Source organism: Labrus bergylta, chromosome 7 (genome assembly GCF_963930695.1).
Source record: "Labrus bergylta chromosome 7, fLabBer1.1, whole genome shotgun sequence".
Lineage (NCBI taxonomy): Eukaryota > Metazoa > Chordata > Actinopteri > Labriformes > Labridae > Labrus > Labrus bergylta.
Window position 1 is genome coordinate 16,747,178 of NC_089201.1, and position 12,234 is coordinate 16,759,411.

The 12,234-nt window shown below is 40.5% G+C and overlaps 1 protein-coding gene across 3 annotated transcripts; it reads left to right on the top strand.

Annotated features, from left to right (window-relative positions):
• Positions 1 to 415: 415 nt before the first annotated feature.
• Positions 416 to 11,905, top strand: znf143b (zinc finger protein 143b). 3 transcript variants are annotated; one of them, XM_020636531.3, is made up of 15 exons: positions 416 to 878; positions 2,859 to 2,971; positions 3,184 to 3,372; positions 3,543 to 3,623; positions 4,443 to 4,639; positions 5,335 to 5,403; positions 5,491 to 5,607; positions 5,745 to 5,820; positions 6,024 to 6,149; positions 6,686 to 6,865; positions 6,989 to 7,216; positions 7,967 to 8,115; positions 8,220 to 8,372; positions 9,524 to 9,652; positions 11,532 to 11,905. In XM_020636531.3, exons 2-15 carry the CDS (start codon positions 2,866 to 2,868, stop codon positions 11,613 to 11,615), a joined length of 1,884 nt encoding a protein of 627 aa, XP_020492187.1. In that variant the 5' UTR covers positions 416 to 878; positions 2,859 to 2,865; the 3' UTR covers positions 11,616 to 11,905. The 3 variants fall into 3 exon arrangements, with proteins under 3 accessions (XP_020492187.1, XP_020492185.1, XP_020492186.1); XM_020636529.3 differs by having other exon boundaries at positions 417 to 878; positions 2,856 to 2,971; XM_020636530.3 differs by lacking the exon at positions 416 to 878 and adding an exon at positions 919 to 2,481 and having other exon boundaries at positions 2,856 to 2,971.
• Positions 11,906 to 12,234: the final 329 nt, after the last annotated feature.

Consider the following 12,234-nt stretch of genomic DNA (forward strand, 5'->3'; position numbering starts at 1 on the left):
TATATCATATATATCTATATTGTATATATCTATATCATATATCTCTATATTATATATATCTATATCGTATATATCTGTATTATATATCTATATTATATATATCTATATTGTATATATCTATATCATATATATCTATATTGTATATATCTATATTATATATCTCTGTATCATATATCTCTGTATCATATATCTATATTGTATACATCTATATCATATATATCTATATTATATGGCCCTGCATCTATCTATCTAATGTAAAACAAATCCTGTCTTATGTGAAGATGGTGTTATTGTCTTCTTTTAGAGCTGATGCTCTTTGTAGTCTGTTCTGTCATGTGTCCACTGGACATTTCATCCTTCCAGCCTCTCTTCACTGCATTGCCCATATTCCCCCTTTTTTCCCACACGACCTTGTTTTCAACATGGATGCCGAAAAATCGACCCACACATCACTGTTTATGTTGCCGAAAAAACAAATTCAGCTGTATCCAGCGGCATAGCGAGGTTTGCTATCCAAAGTCCGGATTGACCGTCGTCTTGTGTTGAAGCTTAAACATTTATTTTCCAAGACTACGTCGAGCATTTTCAGCGAAAAGCCGGAGACAATACGAAAATTGACGCGGAATGGCGTCTGCCAGGGGCCCTGGAATCTGAATAACAGCAGCGCACACTCGAATGCGAGCTCGGCTGACCAATAGGAACGCGAGCTGTGATTTCTCTGACCATTCAGCGTGTGGGAAATCGCGCATGGGCGGGGGGCCTCATGTGGAAGGGGGTTGTGCTGTCATACATGTTCCCGGTGTGTGGACATCGCCGAGCGTTTCCTGCACTGGTGCATGGTGGTCGAACAGGAGGAATTGTTGGAAATTTTGTCGGAGGTTCGTATATAAATTGGTTTTTACCCAGTATGCATTATTCCCAGAGCCATCTCTGCGAGTGGGAGTGACAGGCCGCGGCAGGAATAGAGAAGAAGAATGGGGAAAAGCTGTTTAAGTTGACATTAAAACGTGTAAAGCGAAGTGGAAACGCTGAAGTTAACATTAATGAGCTTCTTGTTTCATAACTGCGTCGACAAAAGAGGCTCATAGCTTTTCATCATGTAGCTGCCTTAGCTTCTCCAGCTGTTGCAGACTCATCCTAACATTTAAAACATGCGCTTTAGATACCCGTGCTCTCTCGATTATGTACATTATGACTAAAACATTTCGCTGATGATCGCTGAAAAGTCGTGACAACGCTTTTTTTTTTTTTTTTTTGAGGTTGATAGCACCGCTGTTAGCATCGCAGCTAGCCTCCCTGTCACATCTCGTTTCGGCGGCTTTAGCTCCGTGAGAGGTGTCAGTCAGTCAGTCAGTGTGTGTGTGTCTCTGTGTGTGTGTTTGTGCTATCTGACCACACAGCCAGTGTTTGTGAGATCATGTCATTATTAAGTCACAATGTTTGGACTTAAAGGCTACACGGACACTCAGCTAGCCCCACATTGAAAACACCAAGCCGCCAAAAAACACTGAATAAGACTGTAAATAATAAGAGTAATGATCAAATAAAACCATTAAAGGCATCGTGCAATAAATATCTTTAAAGTTATAGTCAGCTTAACTTAACCCTTTAATGAATTAGTCAACACATGTCAGGGCTCTTAATGTGTTTTTTTTAGTAAGTAGCATTAAAGTCAGTGATGACCACATCTACGTGTCGTGTGAAGAAATCATTCATGTATTATTAGTAATTTAATACAAAAAGTGAAACTTTAATATATTCTAGATTCATTACACATAAAGTGAAATGTTTTCTAGCCCTTTTTTGTTTTAATCTAGATGATTTGGACTCATCACAATAATTAATTTATAATACAGAATTTGGACCTTTTTTGATTCGTATTTTCTCTAATGCACTCAATACTTGGTTTACGCCCTTTTTGCACAAATTACTGCATCAATGCAGCTTTGCATTAGAGATGCACCGATTCACTTTTTTCAGTTTCTGATACATATGCACAGATATGTTTTTAAATCATGATTATTAGTGTTATTGTTGTAGGTATTAAGTGTAAGGTTACACAAAGCTGCAGGAAACATTTCTTATTCAAAGAGCAAAAAAAAAAGCATACAAGTTATGCCAAATGCATTTATTTGAACTGTGTGCTGGCTTCTCATACAAACAGGAAGCAGCAACAACTGAAGTGTAAGAGTTGTACTTTTGATCATATAGAAGGAGCTGTTCCATCCCGTCTGAGCGTCTTGATGGAGACGATTTGTGGACACTTGCTGTTCAGTCTGTCTTCAAAGCGTGACTGTGCGAGTTGAGAGTATTTAAAACACCAAACGATCTTTCTTGATCAGTGACATGGATCGGTGTGTCAGCCCTCCTCCAGGAGATTTTAGAGCACCTCATGTCATCCGTCTGCTGACAAGCTTTATGAAGAGGCTGATTTCCTTTCCCAGCAGGACTTGGCAACTTCCTACAGAGCCAAAACGACCAGTAACTGCATTTACACTGAACATAAAAAGCTTTAAGCCTTGAATTATTGCATTCTGTTTGTGCTAATAGGTTGCAAATTCCTAAATTCACATGTTTAATCAAATGACTTTAAATAATTCCCATGCCTGTGTATGTTTGCAGAAATGTGAGATCAATAAAATAAAATGAAAGGGACTTTCAGGAGCTTATTCCTTCCCTGTCCGCCCCCCTGTGGGTTTCTTACCATCACTGTTGGTCGACAGAGCGTCGTCTGGCGCGTGTCTTATTCCCTCAGTGCATCACTAGCTGTACCATCTTGCAGAGCATCTTCATCTTCAGTGTGTGTCTGTGTTTTCTGACATTTTGAAATTTGTCTCCTGCTTGTGTCCCTCCAGCAGCTGAAGCATGCTCTTAGCCCAGATAAACCGGGACTCGCAGGGAATGGCTGAGTTTCATGATGCGGACGGGCAGCCGGTTACTCTCTGTCTGACAGAGGCCGTGACTGTGGCAGGTGAGCTCTTAAAGATGTAATATGCCCCGTAACCTGGGAATCAAAAGGACATAAACAGTTTAAACACACATTTTAGATGTCAGGAATAAAACACCTCAATGTCATTAGCATTGATTTACGTTTGTCGCATGATCTTATAATAACCACAACATGATTTTTCTTGTTTCTTTAAGCCGTCAGTAAATATATTTCATTCTCAAATCGATTCCCAGACGGAGATCAGATGGACACCATGGACACGGTGAGCCTGCAGGCTGTCACTCTTGCAGATGGATCCACAGCGTACATCCAACATGACACCAAAGCCGCCTTTTCAGACGGACAGATCATGGACGGTCAGGTGATCCAGCTGGAGGACGGCTCTGCTGCCTACGTTCAGCATGTGTCCATGCCTAAAGCAGGTAAGACACAAATCCCTGCTCCTTCTTAGGACACACAGAATATGTTCTTTGTTGTATTTTGGATACTGACAAGCGTTCATTTATTTCAACTGGATATAATTAGACTTTGTTATTGTTACTGTTTTGTTGTGTGCAGTTTATATATGCATGTTCCTTTTTTCTGTTTTTAGGAGGAGATAGTTTACAGCTCGAAGACGGACAAGCAGTGCAGCTGGAAGATGGAACAACAGCGTACATTCACACACCCAAAGGTAAACACACCAACAGCATCGTGTCCACGAGAAGCATTTTGAGTTTATTCCTCTTTCTGCACGTTTCTTTACTCACATGAGAAATCGTATATAAGCTGTGAGGAGTTTTTAACTGGTTATAACATGAACTGAAATAAAGACTGATACGTCTTCATGATCTATGAAAGCAAAACTAAATTCAACCAAATACAGAATACAATTTGTTAACGCTGTCAGCATTAACTAGTTCATGGCAAATAATAAAGCTCCTTTGATCTACCAGAAGAACTATACTTTTTTCAAAGTAAAAGCAGGGTTAAAATCAAACAGCAAGTTGATAACTCTCAGTTTAAGACACTACAACAATTTAAAATAAAAGCCTAACTGTTTTAATTTTTAAATGCAAAATAATTGAATTTCCCAATGCGACAAAACGCCATTAACAAAACAATTAGTTTATCCTAAATGATCTTTTGCACTTTTCTTTGGGAGTCACTAGTCTAAATTTTATATTCATTCTTTTTTGCATTTATAGAAATGGTCTTAATGCACAGATAATACTTAAAGAGTCTGGAAATGACTGGATAAAGTACGGTATTTTACATGTGCATGAAAATCAGGGATTTTACTCGGTACCCTGTTTGTATTTCTTGCTCAAAGAAAACCGATTTAGAAAAACTTTTCTCTTAAAGATAAGTGAAACAATGAGTTCGTCAAACAGTAGTTTAGGGAGCATCACTGCCTATATAAACAATTCTCTCAACAGTTTTCATCCTGGACCCTAAGCCCTGTTTCCTCATTCAGTGCCTCCATGTTAACCTCCTCCTCTTTTCTGTGCAGATACTTATGACCATAGCGGCCTGCAGGAGGTGCAGCTGGAGGACGGCAGCACCGCCTACATCCAGCACACCGTGCACATGCCCCAGTCCAACACCATCCTGGCCATTCAGGCTGACGGCACCATCGCAGACCTGCAGGCCGAGGCCACAGCCATCGACCCCGAGACCATCAGCGTGCTTGAGCAGTACACCACAAAGGTAAATATACTGCTGTACTGTAGTGGGTCGGCATCGGTCTTAATAAAGTTTTCATGTGTTCAGAATATTAATACAACAATAAACTCAAATCACGATTAGTATCATCAGACTGTGGGACAATATTTTTTTTATCACGATTTATTGAGGTTTTGCCATTTTTACAAAGACATGAGATTGAAGTCAATTTATTTATAAATATGATTTTTTATTTAAATTCTCTTGACAATCCATTTCCCTTATTATTCTTTATGAAGTAATTGTGTGTGTGTATTTTTTCTTAATAAAAACTCTGATAAGTGCTCCTTTTGCTATTGATGTCAAACAATAGAAGTAAAAAATTAGATAGTGCCCTCTGCTGGAAAAGAGTATTGCAACAAGTCAAATCGATTTTAATTATTCAGATTTTATCTATATAGCAGAGAGAATCACTCCCATGATTCACTTCCAGCCTCAACTACATCTCTTGTTAATGTTTTGATTGAGAGCCCCCTGGTGGTGGAGTTTATGTACTGCCTGTTTAAAAAGTTGGAACCAGTGAATATTTGACAAATTTGTTTGGGGAAAAAAAGACTAAAAAACGTCATGATTATTAAAAACAGCAACCTGGCATTTAAGTGTTATTCCTCAAGTTCTGAATGTTAATTACTCAGACAAAGGACACTGTGATATGAAGCGTCCTTTCTCGTCTCTGTCAGGTGGAGAACATTGAAAATCCCTTGGGGTCGTACGGCAGAGTGGAAGCAGACAACGGCGTCCACATGCGGGTAGAGTATCTCTTCAAGAGTAGATTTTGTTGATATTTTTTAATCGGTGTCCGATTTAAATATTGTTTGTTTCTCTGTTTGTTTTAGATTGTCTTACAGGGTCAAGACAACAGGCAAAGTCGGGCCTCAAATGTAGGCGAGAAATCTTTCCGCTGTGATTACGAGGGCTGTGGAAAACTCTACACAACTGCACACCATCTCAAGGTAACAGCGTGGGTGTTCTGTGTGCACAGAAATGATGTGCTGCTTTGCTTTTGCCTACTCCAAATGTGGGATTGTTTTTGTTCCCCTGCAGCCTTTTCCTTTGATACCAGCTACATGTTTGTTTGTTTCTCCTGCAGGTACATGAACGCTCCCACACAGGAGACAAACCGTACGTCTGCGATTATCCCGGCTGTGGGAGGAAGTTTGCAACAGGTAACTGCGGAGAACGTTTCATATTTCTGTTGTATTAAGTATAGTGTCTTATTAATTAGTCACAATACATAATTGAAAGTACAAAGAGATCAAGCAAACATGTTGTCAGGTTTCTTTAGATTTCCCGAGTAATTCATGATAAAAAGGAAAGCTGAACCAGAATCAATGCTTGATGAGATGTTTAACGACCGTCTCTTTTTCAGGGTATGGACTGAAGAGTCACTCACGCACACACACGGGGGAGAAGCCATATAGATGTCAAGAGCTGAACTGCTGCAAGTCCTTCAAAACCTCTGGAGACCTTCAAAAGCACACGAGAACCCATACAGGTACAAAACCTGTGTGTGTGTGTGTGCGTGCGTGCGTGCGTGCGTGCGTGCGCGCGCGCGCGCACCAGGCAGGAGTCATGCACCAGTGGTTTCAGGAAGAACATAGTATGAGCCGTGAAAAGCTAACTAGAGGTTTCATGAGCTGGATATTTGTGCCTGGTTGTTCTTCAGGTGGTTTCACACTAGGGACCCAGGCCTGGTTCCGAGTACACTTGACCAAACACTTGTACACTTGTCTGGTTCATTTTTTTAAAATATTTATTTTTGGGCTTTTTAATGGAGAGAATGGACAGAGGATAGAGCTGGAAATAAGGGAGAGAGAGTGGGGTATGACGTGGGAAAGGAGCCACAGGTGGTATTCGAACCTGGGCTGCCCACTTGGAGGACTACAGCCTCCATACATGGGGGCCTTGCGCACTAACCACTGCGCCACCAGCGCCCCTAAAGTCTGGTTCATATGATCAGAAAAATAAAGGAACAATTTCAGTTTTGTTTTTTTATGCAGCCCTTGTGACGATATCATTCCCTATCTGCAGGAGAAAAGCCTTTCAAATGCCCGGTCGAAGGCTGCGGCAGGTCGTTTACAACCTCAAACATCCGCAAAGTTCACATCCGAACACACACAGGGGAACGGCCGTACTACTGCTCCGAGCCGAGCTGTGGGCGCTCGTTCGCCAGTGCAACCAACTACAAGAACCATATGAGGATACACACGGGTGAGTCGAGTATTTAGCTTCTTATTTATCTGTTTGCTAGAAATAAATGTATCTAAAGTAATTAAGCACTGTGGTGAGAACTGACATGAAGTTAAAATGTGTCCTCCCGTTGTCGGTCTGCAGGAGAGAAGCCGTACGTGTGTACAGTGCCTGGCTGTGAAAAGCGCTTCACAGAATACTCCAGCCTTTATAAACACCACGTGGTTCACACGCCCTGCAAACCTTACAACTGCAACCATTGTGGGAAAACCTACAAGCAGATCTCAACGCTCGCCATGCACAAACGCACTGCCCACAACGACACAGAGCCCATCGAGGAGGAGCAGGAGGCCTACTTTGAACCCCCAACAGGTCCGTGTAATAGAATCATGTTCAGAAAGTGTGTGTGCGAAGAAGCCTGAATATCAAGCTGCAACAATTCGGCAATAGACGGGAAAATAAATGTACAACCGCAGAGAGAACTCCCATGATTCCCTGCTAGCCTCAACATCATCTTTTGTTATTGTTATATTGATTGAGAGCCCCATGGTGGCGGAATCTACATATATCTTTAAGGTACATATTTTAAATTGCATTTTTTTTAATGCTGTTTCGTCCCTGTAGGCGCACTGTAGATAGTCCTCCTCAGTGTCTGACTGTAGTCTCAGTGATGTAAAAGAACGACACTGCTGCATCTTTGAATGTCTCATTTCACTTTAAAAAACTCTCCAACAGCTCAGCTGACGAGTCCAAAGTCATATCCACCTCATGACATCACACGTTGACCTTTTGTTATCGTTTTCTTTTAGCTGTTTTTAATGAGTTCCTTCTTCTGTGGTCAAGTTAATGTTGTAACCATTGATCTACAAGAGAAGTACTTACTTAATTTCAAAATAAAAGCAGGGTTGAATTCAAACTGCAAGTCATGTTCTCTCAGCTTAAAAAAAGTACAACATTTCAAAATAAAAGCCCAACAATAAAAAATAAAAAAAGGAAAAAAATTAATTTAAAAAGGGGATTAACTATTGGACAACTGAATGTATTCGTTTAACAGCGCTAGTAAATTTATTGAAAAGAAAATTATCAAATAAAACTGAGAATCTCAAATCTTTCGATCTTCAGATGCCATTGATGACCCAAACGTCAGCTACACAGCAGCGGTGGTTGATGCTGAAGACTCCGGCTCGGAGCAGGTTCCTGTCGAGAGCTCGGAGATGGCTTGTCATCAGCACGTTGCCTTGGTAACGCAAGAGGACGGAACGCAGCAGCAGGTAATGGAATGCAGCGAATCACTACCAGAAATTATGTGAAATTTAAAAGTACCAAAATGAAGTGACACTCACAGTTCTGCGCTCTGTTCGGTGTCTCACATCAGGTCAGCATCTCAGATGCGGACCTACAAGCCATGGGTGGCACAATCACCATGGTAACCCACGAAGGCACTACCATAACCATCCCGGCCCACGAACTCACCACGCAAGGTACTCACTCTGTCACGATGGTAACGACAGATGGCTCAGATGAACAGGTAAATATTTGCAATAACTTTTGTGTCACTCATGTTTGTTCTTCTGTCTAGAGTTTTTTTTATTCTTTAGCTTAAATTCTCTGGTGGAAAATCCTTCCAGTCAGGCAGATGCTACAAAGTCCCTCTGGCCCGGAAAAACATCTACAAAAAATCCTTCATTCCCTCTGCAATAACCATTCTGAACAAAATCAAATAGACCCCCCTTTTTAGAAACTGTTGTTTTTAAGTCCTCTTTTAATGTACTGCACTTTCTGTTTTTTATGTAAGTTGTGTTTATTGTTCGAGCCTTGTCAAAGGAGAATTTCTGTCTCTGTTGGCACAGACAATAAAGTATATCTATCTATCTATCTATCTATGGAACTTAAACTCAGGACTATAGAGTTTAAGGTGACACAGACTTTTCAGTTTTCAAAAAAGTGATCTTCATAATCCTATATCATAATATAAGACAGGGGCGCCGTTAGCCTAGCCGTTAGTATGGTCGCCCGATTTACAGAGGCCTAATGGAGCGTCACATTTAACAACACACTACGTAATGGTTTGAGTGTGAAAATAACACGATACTATCAGTGTGATTGATTTAATTACACAAAAAGAAGAATAAGCTGCTGATAAACACTTTAGTGTATACTGTTGATGCACGTAGCAGCCATGTTGGATTTGAACTCAGACTGATAAAATTGCTCCAAAGTTTTGACTTCAGGGTGATGCTCCTGATGACCTATCAGACCGGTAACTCGCAATTTCCGACTTCATTGATGAAATGGACCACAAGTCCTTGAGATCTGGCACTCGGGTTAGAATCTGAACTGTGGCTCCTTTTCCGCATGTCATTCCCCATTCTCTCTCTCCCCAGTTTCTGACTCTATCCACGGTCCTATCGCTAAAATAAAGGCGTAAAAAGCCCAAAAATAAATCTTTTAAAGCACTGTTTATGTAGATGTAGGCTTTAGATACAGCAGCTGGCTTTAGGACAAACTCCTGATACTCTAGTTTCTGTCCATTTGTAGCGTGTTCTTCAGACCTACAGCGCACTTCTCTGGTGTCAACAGATGTGCTCACAAACTGACCTGTGTCCCAACACCAAAGCAGATGTTTAAGTCTTTATTTATTTATGAGCTTTATTATTTTATTTTTTTTGTCTCCCTCAGGTGGCCATCATGACGCCCGACATGGCCGCCTTTCAAACGGTGGAGGAGGCGAGTTACGGCCAAGAACAGGACGACCTACATCCTGTCACGTTACTGGCCACCTCCAATGGCACTCACATCGCTGTGCAGGTTGGTATCCAGACGGAGACTTAGTTTAAACGTGTGAATACATCCGCTCCTACATGGTGTTCAAACGCAGACATTACATGAGATGGATCAGTTAGGGGTTCATCCTGCAGACTTCAGTGATACTTCTCAGTGCCCTGTTGTTTATATGATACTGACAGAAGTTTCAGTCTGGTGGGGTGGGGTGGGGGGTGGGGGGGGGCATTTATGTTAGCCAGATAATCCGTCCCCAGATCCCACCCTGTTGAGCTGTTAGCTTAAAGGCCTAACTGGAGATCGTGGGTAGGTGGGGTTGAGCTCAGGGGGTGTAGGTGTGTTTCTGCTCCCCTGCTGGTGCATTCGATTAGGGATCAATCAAACTCAACAAAAAGGTAACAACTATACGATGTGTGAGTTTGCATGTAATCCTGATTCTTGATGACCACCAGCGCTCACTCTGCAGAACAGGGAAGCACGTTTTACATGAAAGTACTTTTAGATAGTCGTTTTAATTGTTTTACTTTGATACCAGTGCAAAGTGTATCACTAAAGAAGAGGGTACTTATCTGGTTTAAACCATGTTGATACCCGTTTCAAAACCATGGCAACAGAAAGAAAAGTCAGAGGAAACCCATATTTGGTAATTTCTTGTTTTTAATAGCCAACTCCTGTACAGCTACATTTGCAACATTTTGAGAAATTAAGACAGTGCTTTCTTTTTTGCTAACAGGAACCTTTTGATAAAAAAATCTGGCTGGAAATCTGTATTTTTTTCAGAAAGCTTTGGTACTTTTTGACAGTCGGTCACTAGATTAACGGAGATTGTATCATTTTAAATCTCATTTTTGAAAAGTATCAAGTTATCTAAAAGTTTGACAACTTTAGTTGGGCTCAAATGGACCATTTTTAATAACAAAAACGCCTCAGAAGTAAGGTTCCTGTTAGCCAGTAAGGCATAATGTCCAAACTAGCATAAACATTCTCGCAGAAAGGATGTTTAAACTTCGTGTGACCAATCAGTGAAAAGCATTTTTCCTAATGCTGTTTGTTATGGTGTAACCTCTCATACTGAGTCATCTCTGAACAGACTTAATTTCCCTGAACTGATGTCAATCCACAAACAGCGACGACAACACAGGCACCCTTTGTAAATATGACAAAGGATTATGATTGAGCCTACACCTTTTAATCTACAGCAGAGCTAGTTTAAAAGGTTACGGTAACATTAGGTAATTAAACAAAACTCAATCGTTGGAAAATGTCTTTGATTAGAAATTAAAGTCATGATCATATTTCTGAGGTATCTAATCTATCTAATCTATCCCTGCTGACACCAAACAGCTGGTAAAACTCTCTGCCCCTCCTCATCTAAGTTATCTCACCTTTCAAAATGACACATCATAACAACTGTATTTTACAGAGGGCTTTCCACCTACTAGGAGCTAGGTGTAAGATTTAAGTTATAACTTCTGTATATGTTGGAGATATCTCAGCTGGTGTGTCACCTTAAATGCCCTAGTCCTGAAAAAGACATTAAATTCAAACTAGGTCATGTTTGAGTTAATGCTTAGATGGTGCACGCCAGTGCTGAACTGCTACCTGGATGCAGATCTCTTATCCCTTAATTTATCCTAAAGATCAGTGTTTCCATCAACACCTTTTCTGCTTTTTCTGTCATGTAAATTACAAAGCTAACACTGTCTCTCCTCCTCTTACCCCCTTGTGACAGTCATCAATAATTCAGCAGCCTGTAAAGTAGTCAGTCACGGTCAGAGGCCGTATTGTCTTTTTAAAGAGGTGGAAGTGTAAATAGAATACACCAGCAGTAGTGGCCGATTAACAGAGGTAATCAGTGTGTCAATCAATGTTTATATTACCTGCATTGTTTTCTTTTCATCTGCAGCTCAGTGATCAGCCGTCGCTGGAGGAAGCCATCAGAATAGCATCAAGGATACAACAAGGAGAGTCGCCGGGCCTCGATGATTGACGGACTCATTATGGACTATGATTAAGGATCAAATCCTTCTCAAGTGGACTTTTATTGACCAGAGAAATCACGAGTCTTCCTCCATGATTTGTTTTTCGTTTTTTTTTTTTTTTCCACAAAAGAACTTAGCTTTTATGTGTACATAGAAATTTGATAACTGGAGTTCTGCTATGCTATTTTATCCCTCAACCAAAAAGAAGAGGGAGTGAAATGCTTTCTAATGTTTATGGTGCACAGTGCAGTGTACAGCTAATGCTATTTCTAATTAAAAGAAAAGTGTGACATTTTGATTTTTATTGATTTTGAGTCCCTGTTATATACTGCTCAAGTCCCCTCTGCACAGATGTAAACTTTAAATACACCTTAAGCACGAAGACTGAGAAGAGATATTCAGTGAAGGGTTAATTATGCTATAAGTTCATATTGATTTATTGCGTGGAGGTGAGAGTAGATGTGCAGATTTGGATCTGTGCTATCATCAGTCGGTGTTAACAGCTCAAACTGATAAGTGAACATTTAAAAGCACACTGGGGAGTTTGGGTTCAGTTAAACAATGTTTCCACCATTAGTGAAAAAACTAACTTTTTTTAGCTTAAAGCAACTCGTATGAAAAGAAGAT